General features: G+C 38.8%; 1 protein-coding gene across 1 annotated transcript in view; it reads left to right on the forward strand.

Annotated features, from left to right (window-relative positions):
* The first annotated feature begins 222 nt into the window (after positions 1 to 222).
* LOC131679033 (6-phosphofructo-2-kinase/fructose-2,6-bisphosphatase 1-like) overlaps positions 223 to 12827 on the forward strand; it is a 298237-nt gene continuing 285632 nt past the window's right edge. Inside the window, exon 1 of the mRNA XM_058959556.1 lies at positions 223 to 1716. Coding sequence (XP_058815539.1) covers positions 1623 to 1716 — 94 coding nt within the window. The 5' untranslated portion in view covers positions 223 to 1622. The remainder of the gene's footprint in view (positions 1717 to 12827) is intronic.

Below are 12827 nucleotides of genomic sequence, written 5' to 3' on the forward strand. Positions count from 1 at the left end.
TTTATTGTCTTATTTATTTTGTCTTTCCCTTTTCCTCAGGTAACTGAAACAGCGACAACGCAAAACACAAATCCTCGTTTATTTCTGATACTGAATCTCACAACACCCCCTCACGTGCCACCCTACTGGCACTACGCGTTCACACTATCGTCGACGGACTGCTTGACCATGCGATTATCGCATACCTACCAACATGTGACGTGTGGCGAGCCAAGCCGTATTCTAGTCCACCATCACTCACATCTTACTGGGGCCGTCATTCATACGACCAAGAATTATTTTTAGTTGCCGCTTAGTGCTTCTGTGCAATTTTGCGTGTCCCCACCCGACTGAGACAACGGCAAGCTTTCTTGTACGTCTAGTCCGCAGTTTGTCGTTCGTTTCAATCATCATCGGTGGAGGAGCGAGTGATCTTCGCTTATTTTAGGATACCTGCAGCTAAAGTTGAAGGAATCAGTGCCACATACCATTTTGTCCGTTGCAAGCTACCAAGAGTTGCTAAACTGGCTCAGTCGAAGTCCGTACAAACTGGCCAATTCGGAGTTCCGAGTAGTAGCCGCGTCATAGCCCATGGCATGACGGATGTGAAAAAGTTGATCGAGCACACCTCATCTAACCATTTCAGTGAAAAAGAGACATCCCGCGGTAAAACGAATCTTCTTTTGTGATAAGAAATTTAGTTCTGAGTGAAAGTTTTATGTAACGACTTTTTTTTGTGCTTGCTACAAAGGGTAGAGATCGACATCCCCTAAATTGGTTTTCATTTTTAATAGTACCACTACTCCTTCACCTCTCCAGATAACGGTACTCGTTGTATAGATTGTGACAATCAGTGTTGGAGCTTGTGTATTCAGTGTTTGGCATCCGCGGTTTTTGTTTTGTTTTGATTCAGCCGGTTGTAGCCGTAAAATCCGTTTCAATCGTGTGTGGCGCAGTGGAAATTTACTGCAATTAAAAATAGTGCTGATAGTAATATTCACTACACCGCGAAGTGTCTAGGATCGGAGTGGAGCAGTAGTAACACCAGTAGTCAGTCGAGTCAGATTCCGGTAAACTGTTGCAGAAAAGAGAGTGCGAGTTTAACAACCCACTTCACGGTCGGCAGGTTTCGTTTGGTTTGATTAGTGTCGCGAAGTGTTATTGTTTTGTTTGGAAGCGTGCCTGCTCAAAGTGCAAGTGCAGTCCGAGAAGTGCACCTCGCGTGTCGCGTTCTGGTGATTTACGCAAGTTTGTTGATTTTCTATCAGTCCTATATCATCCAAGTGTTTCGATTCCGTATTGATACAGTGTGGTCGATAAAGTGTGGAAAATAATATTTGATCGAATCAAAAGCCACTTCAGATACGAAGAAAATAAACATTCGCTCAGAATCAACAAAGCGTCCCCAAAATTTACGCGCACGGCATTGCAATCGTACTGAAATTTTACCACTCAAAAACCCTTGAAGAATATATTAATTTTCGTCCTGTGCGAGGAAGAAACAGTGTGCATTTTCCTCGGAATCTGGTGCAAGGGAAAAATCAATAAATTACTACCAGCTGTAGTTGCTGAGAGTGCAGTTGTGGCAAGTGCACAGAAACAATCAGCCGACAACTACACAAATCTGTGAGAGTCGGTAGAAGATGGCTCCCATCGCTACTACCAACGATCCCAAGCTGGCCCAGGCCGCTGCGGATGCCCTGAATCGGTGCTCGGATGCCAGCTACTACAGTAATCGTGAGTTTAGATTTTTTCGCAATTATCTAGTTTAAAACATTTGCATGTAGGATGAGTGGATGAAGTGGAAGGGAAACGTTGAGCGGGAAAAAGATGCACTGACTGCCCTAATATTTGTTATGCAATGGAACTTTGTACCTACCGCGTCAGCACGTGCGGCGAAATGGGATTGCTGTGCACTTGACCCAGTTCACGAGTGACTGCAGTGTGTAAATTGTGTGACGGCACTGAATCTGACATGAAAGGCTAGTGAGCTTGGTCGGGTAGTATGTAAAATAACTGGACATAATGTATTTACCAAGTAAAATGAATCTTCTCCTTGGCCATAAGCTAGTTCCGTTTACTTTCTGTTTGGAAAAATATTGAGACATTTTGAGCACTTGGTGATTTGTTCCTTTTATAATTTTTTCTTAACTCTACGGCTATTATCCTCGAGCAATCTTTTCTATTCTGAAACTAGATTTGAGCTAGAGGACGGCCGCACGCGCTTGCTTTGAACTTATTGTAATTTTATTTCCTAGACGCTGTATACTTTGTAAGGCGTGCCACGACACACTGAGACCTTCACATCTTACTTGAATAAGCTTACATAGGGTGGAAGCTCCCGTATTCGTCTCAGTAGAAACCTCCTGTGTGGGAAAGTGCGATTATCCTCATATTCAGGCCCGTGCGCTTGGGAAGATTTTGAACTACTTTTGAAATTTTCTCTCTGATACGGCGAGTCATGTTGACACATAAAACGTCATTTGATCGAGTTCAGTCTCTCTGAAGTCGCTTTCTAGTACTCTTAGAATTCTTATAACGTGCTTCTTTGGATTCTAACGCATTTAATTTAAGGATTGTGATATTATCCTTTCCAAGATTCTGCTAGAATATTTTTTAGTATTCTGATTGTTGTGGAATATTCGGATGGTATGCTGCCCAGAATTCCGATATCCACCTGGTCTTTGCAGGATTATAAAGAAAAGCTTCCCAGAGTTGTGGAGGAATCCTCAAGATGACACAGAATTTTGATAGAATCATGGTTCTAATGACATCCCGTCAACTATTCTGATGAAAATCCTGATCAGAATTGTGGCAAAATTCTGTTCAGCATTTTGACGCAACTTGTTCAACATTACGATGGAATCCCGTTTAGACTTTTGACATTATCTAGGTCATGGAATTCTAATGGAATCTTTGTTAGGGTTTAGGAGCAAATTCATACAAAAAGTCCCAGGATTTTATCAAAATCTCGTGAAGAATTTGATCGAAATTCTGTGTATAATATTGTCAGACTGCTGAAGGGTTTTTTTTATCACAATCTCTAATAGAATATTATCAATCAAATATTAATAAAATATTTGATAAGATTCCAATAAAAACATGAGTAGTATTCTCTCAGAACACTTAAGCAAGACTTTTGCCAAAATTCATGGTAGTATTCTATTAGTTTGCTTCCAGGACTCCGTCGAAATCCTTCGGGAAATTCGCTTTGAGTTAACTAGAAATCGACCCTTGAGAGATCGAACCCTGTCAAATGGCATACATATAGTATCAAAAGTCATGGTCGTAGTTTTCATCTCGGAAAAGCCACGTCAAGAACCAATTTATACACCATGATCGAACAACAATTTCAAATTTCTCTTATCACTTATTTTTATAAAATGATTCATCTATCTTTGAAAATGAACCATCTTGGTTATGCAAATTCCTTTTTTCCGATCTTATTTTAAGGCAAATTATTAAGCATTCTTCATTTGATTATATTCAGAATTTCACATATTTTTTCGCTTGTAATATAAAATATTCTTTGATATGATGGCATTGAAAGGGAACACGTATCCGACGGTTGATGCCAATCGAGTTGTCACTTCTTTGGATTGAACAAACTAATTTCTTTGTTTGTTTAATGTTTATTTGATCAACTAGGAAAGTAATCCACTGGGCATTCAATGTGCGCGGGGAATACGTATGGTCTTGTCTGAGTGAATAATGAGTTTTGAATTATATATGAGCGTTGAGAATTAATAATTTGCGAGAATAATCCAAAACCAGTTATTAATTTACCACAGTATTTTTTGGAACGAAGAACAAATGTTTTATTGGCGTATACTTTCATATGATTTGGAGTATAAAATGCACTATATTATTGCCATGTTAACCTTATGTCTTCAAGAGATTAAACATATTTTTGACGCAAAAGCTGACAAATTAGTTTCTTTTCGTTCTTATTGTCTCCAATCTTGCTCTGGTAATAACCGTAAAAGAACGCACACATGTTATCGGTTATATGGCCTGTGTTAATCCAAAGAGGAGGTATCTGCCTAAAAATCACTATCGCAACTAGGGTTCGCAGTACCGACCCTTTTTGGCGAGAACCGGTAATACGGTACTGAAGCCCTCAGTACCGGTAGTACCGGTAAAGTACCGGTACTCGAATATTTTTTAACACATTCGAAAAAAGCTTCAAACTGAAATTGAATGCTCGAACTGATGATCTTATTCTCAGATAATTGATTTGTGCTTATCAAAAAACATGTTTATTGTTTTTAATTGCTTCGGAATGGCAAGACTTATTTAATAGAAGATATTTTTTGTATAGGGCACCTCCTTTATTTCGAAATATAGGCCACTTTGAAATCAATAACTGCTAAGTGGTGCGACTTTCGTCGATTTGAACAGATGGTAAATGTATGAAACCCTGTTAACAACAGTAAATCAAAGCGAGAATGGCAGTAAATCTGAGCAGGTTCATCGCACTTCCTCTCTTGCTTTTCTGAAAATTGGTTCTGATCTTTATGTCGTTTTCCTACTATTGCATATGCATATCTAATGCATATCAAGGTTCCTTGCTTTCCTGTAAACTATGGAGTTGTGCTGAATTTTCCGATCACCAATAATTACAAATCGCCCCATTTGAAGCAGTTCACCAAGTCTAAAACTGTTAGCTACTAAATCGCTGTTCGTTCTTTTATAGATAAAGGTTTAAGAGCAAACCAAATACAGACATGACTTAGACCGTAGTCTTATTACGCGCCACCCAGTGAATAATGAAACCAATCAGAATGTCGCTAATAAATCTTTAACTTCTAGAATTATTATGATGATGGCCCCACTTCATTCCCACACAAAGGTGCTATCTCGAAGATTTATCTAGAAGGCAAATTAATATAATTAAACGTTATCTTGCAGACCGATATTTTGAAACAGATCCCCCTGCAGAATTAACATAGTTGTCATAAAAAATTGTATAGTACCGAAAATACCGGTACTGGCTTTTGTTCAGTACCGGTATTACGGTACCAAAAATGGGTCGGTATTCCCGGGATTTTCGGTACCGGTATTACCGGTACCACAACCCTAATCGCAACCAATGTAGCACTACAAACACTTACATCCATTTATTTCTGAGAACTCAAATAGTAAATGGAAGCAAATAAGTACCCTTAAACTTTCTATGATATTGGTAAATCATCGAAAAATGAATTTTAACATTAAAAATGCCAGGAAAAAAAATGATTGCGCTCAGTTCGGTTTTACTTAACGCAGGTTATATATTCGACATACAGCGTTAGTCGGCTCAGGTATTCCGATCCGCCTCAGATAAAAAACGCGCGTTAATATTTATAACATAAGAATCAATCGTCCGCGGAGAAAGAAATTGTCATTTTATTTCTAGTAATAATACCAAAGTTTATACACAATAAATAATTTACGGAATCTTCAGTTACATAATTATTTCGATAAATATCTTGAGAAACTAAAAGCAATTGCTTTTCATTACATTGCATTGTTTTTGAATTGTCGTTTTTCGCCGGAATGAAGTAGCAAGGAATAGTAAAATCGTTCCACTGCCATTCGATCCAATTAAACATAAGCAACACTCCCAATTGTCGGCTGTCCAGAGCAAAAGTTGCTTTTTGTTTGCAAGCCGAGCATTTCAAAAATAATAATTCAAACGGTAAATTTATCATAAATTCTCAGCAACCGGCTACCCAGAGCAATGAACGTAATACATGATAATACTACTAAGAGTTGCATAGATTGTATCACTCATCAAGGTGAATCCAGATTTGTGTAACTCCTTATCCCATCCTATTAACAAAACCTCATTCCCGTAGTGATATACACGTTCTCCATAACAACGTTTGTTACACTAACATTCCTTCCCTTCCTCGATGGCTGTAAGGACGTGGCCGGCGCCGAACTCTCGAAACGTGCAGATTGATGATGGATAGCTACTCCTGGGCCCCATCCGTTGATTCTCTGTACAATTTCGCTTGTTCTTGTCAATCACGGAGTAGCAACCACGAATTTTACGGTCATCATGCTCATGCTCATTGTGAGAACTAGCATGTGTGATTCTGTACTTTACTTAATCCTCTAAAATATCAACGTTCGCCCATATAGACGGCGCCGGAGGTTGAGTGGTAAGCGTGACCGCCATTCATTGCAATTGTCCTGGGTTTAATTCCAACCGAGCTCGTTGAGATTTTTCTGAGGTGAGAAAATTTGTGGTCACGTCTTCCTTCGGAAGGGAAGTAAAACCGTTGGTTCCCGGTCCATGAGTTGATGGATCGATATCTAGTCCAGATACACGGAAAAAAAATCCGTTCATAAATTCATAAACAAAAGGTCACGATTTCGTGAACTGAACGATTTACGAAAACCGTGACCAAGTTCCTGAAATTATGAATGACGTTAGCGGGATCAAAGTTCATGTTTTCATGATCTTAGTCGCGATGTTCGTAATTTCTATTCACGTTATCGTGATATTTTAGTCATGAGCAGAGTGATTCATGTTCATGATTTCAGGATCTTTGTCACGATTTTAAATATTTTATTCACGAGTTGTGTGATTTGTGTTTATGATTTCAGGATCTTAGTCGCGATTTTTGTAACTTCTGTTCATGTTATCGTGAAATATTAGTCATGAATAAAGCAATTCATGGTCATGATTTCAGGATCTTTGTCACGATTTTAGATATGTTTGTCATTAGTTGTGTGATTTGTGTTCATGATTTCAGGATTTTAGTTAAGATTTTCGTAATTTCTGTTCATGTTATCATGATATTTTATTCTAGAGCTTACTTTCAAAGAGTAATGTAACTATCAGCAGTTTTATCATCATACTGTGTTGCGTTTCGGCTTCGCCTCATCAGAAACCAACACTAACTTATTGTCGGAATAGATTAGCGCCGGCTTGACGCAAATCCCTTAAAACTAAAACACGCTTTGTGTTTCAATCGAACGACTGATCAAACATGATGTCCCGTTCGAGCAGAAGTTCTATTTATGCCGATGAGACACAGTTTTATCATGGTATTCGTAAATTCTCTTCGCCTTATCGTGATCTATTATTTTTGGTTGCTAACACTTTTTGTACTCGGAATAACGTGACAATATGAACTGGATCATTAAAATAAGACTCATTCGCGATATCTGATTCTGTGAACTATATCACACACACTATTTGGGGTTCTCAGTGCAGATTGCGTTTTCTATCATCAGACATCACAATGAACCTTATCAAATGAATAACGATGTTCGAGGTCCTAATAGTTTTTTTATATCTACTGCTCGTACCTATTACTGGTCGCTAGCAGCTGGGTATTTTATGAAAAAGTGCATGGAACAAAAATGATTCCACGAATAATACTCCAAATTTTATGAAAGAGTTCACATAAAAATTTCATTACCATGTTGCATGACATTGTAAATGATTGGGGATATATTCTAAAGATACTAGATAATAGATACTAGATAGATCGTAAATCATGTACTAAGAATCATGATCCAGTTCACGAATACGTGAATAATATTTTATGTTTTCGTGAACTTTTTCACGAAAACGAATGATAAGTTATGACTGTTATACTAGGTATCATGATCCAGTTCACGAATACATGAATGATACTTCATGATTTCGTGAACTATTTCACGAGCACGGATATTGTATCGTAACTAATATGTTAATAATCATTAACCAGTTCACGAATACATGAATAATATTTCATGATTTCCTGAACTATTTCACGAGCACGGATATTGGATCGCGACCAATATGTTAGGAATCGTGAATCAGTTCACGAATACATGAATAATATTTTATGATTTCGTGAACAATTTCACGAAAACGAATAGTAATTTGTGACTATTATACCAGGTTTTACGAACCGGTTCACGAATACATGAATACTATTTGATGATTTCGTGAACTTTTCACGAGCACGGATATTGAATCGTGACTAATATATTAGGGATCATGAATTAGTTCACCAGGAATGAATGGATTCATGAATAAAATTCCGAATTTCGTGAAATAGTTCACGAAAACAAAGCCACAATATTTTGATTTTGTGAACTAATGTTCCTATATCTATGAACAAAATCATGTTTCAACCTTTGGTTTTATGAATATTGTTCATAAAGTTGTGAACTAGTCCGCGTACTGAGATTCGAATTAGAAATAACTTGGCGGAATCCGCGACTGGAGTTCGCAAAACAAAAACAAATATTTCCACTAATGAAAGCGTTATGCGGGCGTTACTGAAGAGAAATTGAACATAATTATAAAAGCCATGATTTTTGTTCATGGTCCTGTTTTCGTAACGTAAAAATGTGATTGTTCCAGAATTCATGGGACTTTATTCACGATTTTGGGAACAATTTTTTTTCCGTGTAGTTGTCACCTCTCTGGCGTCGGTAAAGAAGAAGTAGAATCCAACTTCTATACTTACTTACAAATATCCTCCCCCGGTGATACTTGTGGAGTGCGCAGTAGTATATACGGCCTCTAGCAAAAGCAAGTATCGGACTAACCATTCCTTCCCTTTCCTTCCGCGATCTACGATAGGGGCTGGCCGGCACCGGTATTGATCAATAATCACTTTAGGATTACCAGGAGTTGCACATTGAAAGATGTTTCACTATTCCCAAGCATAATTATCTACTGATTCCCTGTGCAACTTCAGTTAGTCCAGATCGATAACGGAGTAGCAGCCAGGGGTGGTCACACAAGCTCAAGCTCAAGCTAAAATATCAACGTTTACCCAAATAGTGTAACGTCGTTACGTTAGGCAACTATAGTTTCGATGTTATCAAGTTCAGATTGAACATGGGAAAACCGTACTATTAAAAATAGTCAAGTAATAGGAAATTTTACGCTTTGTTTACGAAAGCCACCTTAAACTTATCACGGAATACAGTTTTTTTCTGGCCAATATAACGTTCAAATGGCAGACGGTAAAAACCCACCCTACTTCAGCATTCTCCTCTGGCAAAAGCATTCTTCATCCTCAAACAACCTCATGCGACTATGAAGGTCAGATTACCACATGTTAATTCGGATCAGGTTACTGCTACATTATCAAACTGCTCTTAAGAGAAACGCCACACAATATCTTTTATTTATAGCCTTAAAATCTGCTGCTTTCTTTCCAATAGCCATTGCAATATGGCTTTTTTGGATATTTTAGATTGAAACACTCTGAAATGCTGATTGATCATTTTAATCACTAGTAACTCTACCTTAGGGTGTCCGGGATTTCGATTTTTTTTGCAAATCCTACAAATGATAGAGTCACTTGCCAATAAATTTTCAATAAATGGTGGAATCTATAACCATGTATTTTCTTCATATATTTTAATGGTTTTCCCCATACAAACTTGGCCTACTTGGCAGAAATTTGAAAATTTGAGTCTTAGAGTGACATGGCGAACCATGCTGCAATATATTTATTTACATCTGTGCAATGATAGGGGCCCCTTAGTTAAATAGTGCCCAGGGGCCCCGAGTGGTCTTAAGATAACCCTGATTACGTACCGGACCGAATGGAATCCCGTCTACTATGTTGAAGTACATACTGCGCAAATAGTGTACTGGTTCCACTTTCAATGCTGTTTAATATTTCTGTACATTCAGGAACTTTTCCAGATTTATGGAAAAAATCAGAGATAAAGGCCATATCGCGTACTACCGTGGGATAGCTTTTTTATACGCAGTATCAAAGCTGTTTGAAAAGATTGTGCTACTAACGTAGTATCCTATACATTTTTAATCATCAACTCATTGCAAGCACGACTGCAAGTAGATACCATATACAATTTCAAATGGTAGACGGTAAACCCACCCTACTTCACCATTCTCCTTTGGCCAAAGCACTCTTCATCCTCAAACAACGTCATGCGACTATGAAGATCAGATTACCACATGTTAGTTCGGGTCAAGTTACTGCTACGTTATGCAACTGCTCTTAAGTGAAACGCCTCACAATATATTTTATATCTAGCCTTTAAATCTGCTGTTTTCTTCCCAATAGCCATTACAATATGGCTATTTTTTGGAAATTTTAGATTGAAACACTCTGAAATGCTGATTGATCATTTTAATTATTAGTAATTCTACCTTAGGGTGTCCGGGATTTATACGATGGCATCTACTATAAACAATGACTTTTTTTCTTCGACAAAATCGAATTGGTGGCTGCACGACCACCCCATTTGCTGCAAGTTCTGGAATTCCATAGGGCAGTCATCTTGGCCCATTCATATTTTTACTCTATCTGAAAGACTTAAAGCATTCTATTCGGTGCATGAAGCTATCGTTTGCCGATGACTTTAAACTATTCTATAACATTAAAACACCCATAGACACTGATTTTGTGCAGTCTCAGTTTGATATCTTCACAGATTGGTGCAAGGTTAACAGGATGGAGCTAATGGAAAGAAAACTGGAACCATGGAACAGATGGCCGCTAGCTTACTGGTGGAACGAAGAACTCGGCGTCCTCCTCGCAAGTTGTCAGTAGCTGACCAAGAGAGCAAGTACCGCAACAGATAGTGATGAGTGATATATAATGTTTCGAGCCGCAAAATCCACACTAAAACGCGATACAATGCGGAACTTTTACGAGCTATCTGGAAAGGCTGATCCCTAGAGCGGTGGCTGAGATCCGAGGTTCCATGACGCCCCAGAAAATGTATTCTGATAAATTTAAGATCATCCAGGTGCTCCAACCATTTCTATATGCGAGTCGCTTCCCCGATAGATACAGAAGTAAGTGCTGCTGCCAAAATCACGTAAGCCTCCTGAGGATACTTTATCGTAAAGATCAATTTGTTTGGTGAATACGGGATCTCTTGGACATGATTATCCTCAACAGGATCGCGGTTTGATTTCTAATGCCAGAAGATCCTGACTCCTACGGTAGCAGACAAAGGGTTAAGTCGCCGGTAAACTCTAAGCTTGCTCATATGACCCTTCCACGCTTCTCTAAACTTTCTCCCTTCAACTCCTTGCTCTCCCTTGAGTACTATGGCTCTTAATATTGATAAATATACTTCACTTTCTAGTCCCTTGCCAATTAAATGCCGTAACAACTGTATCCTATTCTCCAATCCACTCTGAAAAATTAGAAGTATATGTAGATAGGGAACTCAGGAATTTGTGACTGGAGTACATATTGGAAATGTTAACGAACTAAGGTACGGCTTGTGTTATGATTGCTTAGCCTTAGCGAAATTGCGTTAATTTTAAAGAAAAGAGACCTGTTCGTAGAGTTATCTAAGCGGTCAGACTATCTGTAGCGTGGTTTGAGCTCGCCAACTATGCACTGGAAGCCATATCCATCGCGAAAGGTGGCCAGGGTAATACGGAGATCGACAAGAGCTGACCCGGTGGCTAAGTAGCAGTAGAACTGGGATTTTGTGGAAAATGGTAGATAAACACACTCTCAACGGTTCTCTCGAGCTGTGTGAGCCGGAAGTATATAGAAGTAAACGTCAACATGTTGCCGTTTTTGTCTGTTCATTACTGCTTCAGACATTATCCTCATCGGTTCGCACATGCTTCGTCAGCCTGCTGTTCTGAACGTGGACATGTTGGTAAACACTGGAGCACATGGTTTTTGTATGTCCTAGACCTGCAGTGTTGCGTGGAGAATATCGTTGCTGAGATGTTTTGAGGCAAAGACATATAGAATGCCGTTGACAAATCAGTTACACGAATCTCTCCGACGTACTTAGATAGACATTTGGTAACTATCCGAGTAGACTGCGCCAATGTTGGGAGCTAACGTCTGCGAAGGAGCCTAATCGTCTATGCTGGGAATCTTTGTAGTAAAATAGCGCAATGAAATAAGTACTTCGTGATGACTTACAGAATTAAGGTGAAGTCTTTCATTGAGCTCTATCAACAGTGGCCTGCTTAGTGCGAGTGTGCTGGTTTCGACGGAATCCAAGTACAGTTGGACACCTGTGGAACGGACTGTTGACAACGTTAGTAAGCAAAACAAAGCCTTGGTAGTATATTTCGATGTGGAACTTGAGTTTCTGTTTCGACGGAGTTCGCAGCCGATTCGGTGTTTGTCATTGAAAAATTCGGCATATTCGAATCAGTTAACGACACGACAGGTGCCAATATTGACAGCAGACAGTTATACCGCGACGGTTGGACAGCGAGCAAGAAACAGTAACTAAGGTTACATCTTTTGATCTGTGCTACAACAGGCTTTGTTCACTTGCTGGATAGTACGGTAGCAAAAACTCCGGTGATCGGTTTCGGTGGACCAATTGGATTTAGAGGTCTTGTGACACATCCAACCACATATTCTCGATGAAGAATACCGGAAGAGCAAATCCCATTTTGGACACACATGGCCATCTCAACATCAGTCTCGGAACTTTACCATTTTAATATTATTTATCTAGAACAATGATGTGCAAACATTGCCTATTTTCAGGGCGCTTAGGGATAATTTTGCTCTCCTTGGGTATTAATAATTAATATTACTGTATTTATGTTGAAGTAAAAACAAAGACAAAGTCGTACATCAACAAATCCAAACAAATATCGTAAATCAGCCGATTTCATATCGGAAGTAACTTGTAAAGGTAACTGAATGATTAAAGTAACAAAAACAAGCACTTTTGAAAACAAGTTCTACCCATGCAGCCATGTAGTGATTGTATGTGATCAACACACCCGTTGATGAATAAGGGCAACATTCATCACAGAAGCTGTGAACTTTGTTCCCGGCAATAAATGTCACTGGTGTTTTTCACACAAACATGAACAGAGCTGCTGTAAACTGCACATTTTAATTATTGGTTAGCTTACACCGGCGGAA

This window comes from Topomyia yanbarensis, chromosome 2, assembly GCF_030247195.1.
Source record: "Topomyia yanbarensis strain Yona2022 chromosome 2, ASM3024719v1, whole genome shotgun sequence".
In the NCBI taxonomy this organism is placed as follows: domain Eukaryota; kingdom Metazoa; phylum Arthropoda; class Insecta; order Diptera; family Culicidae; genus Topomyia; species Topomyia yanbarensis.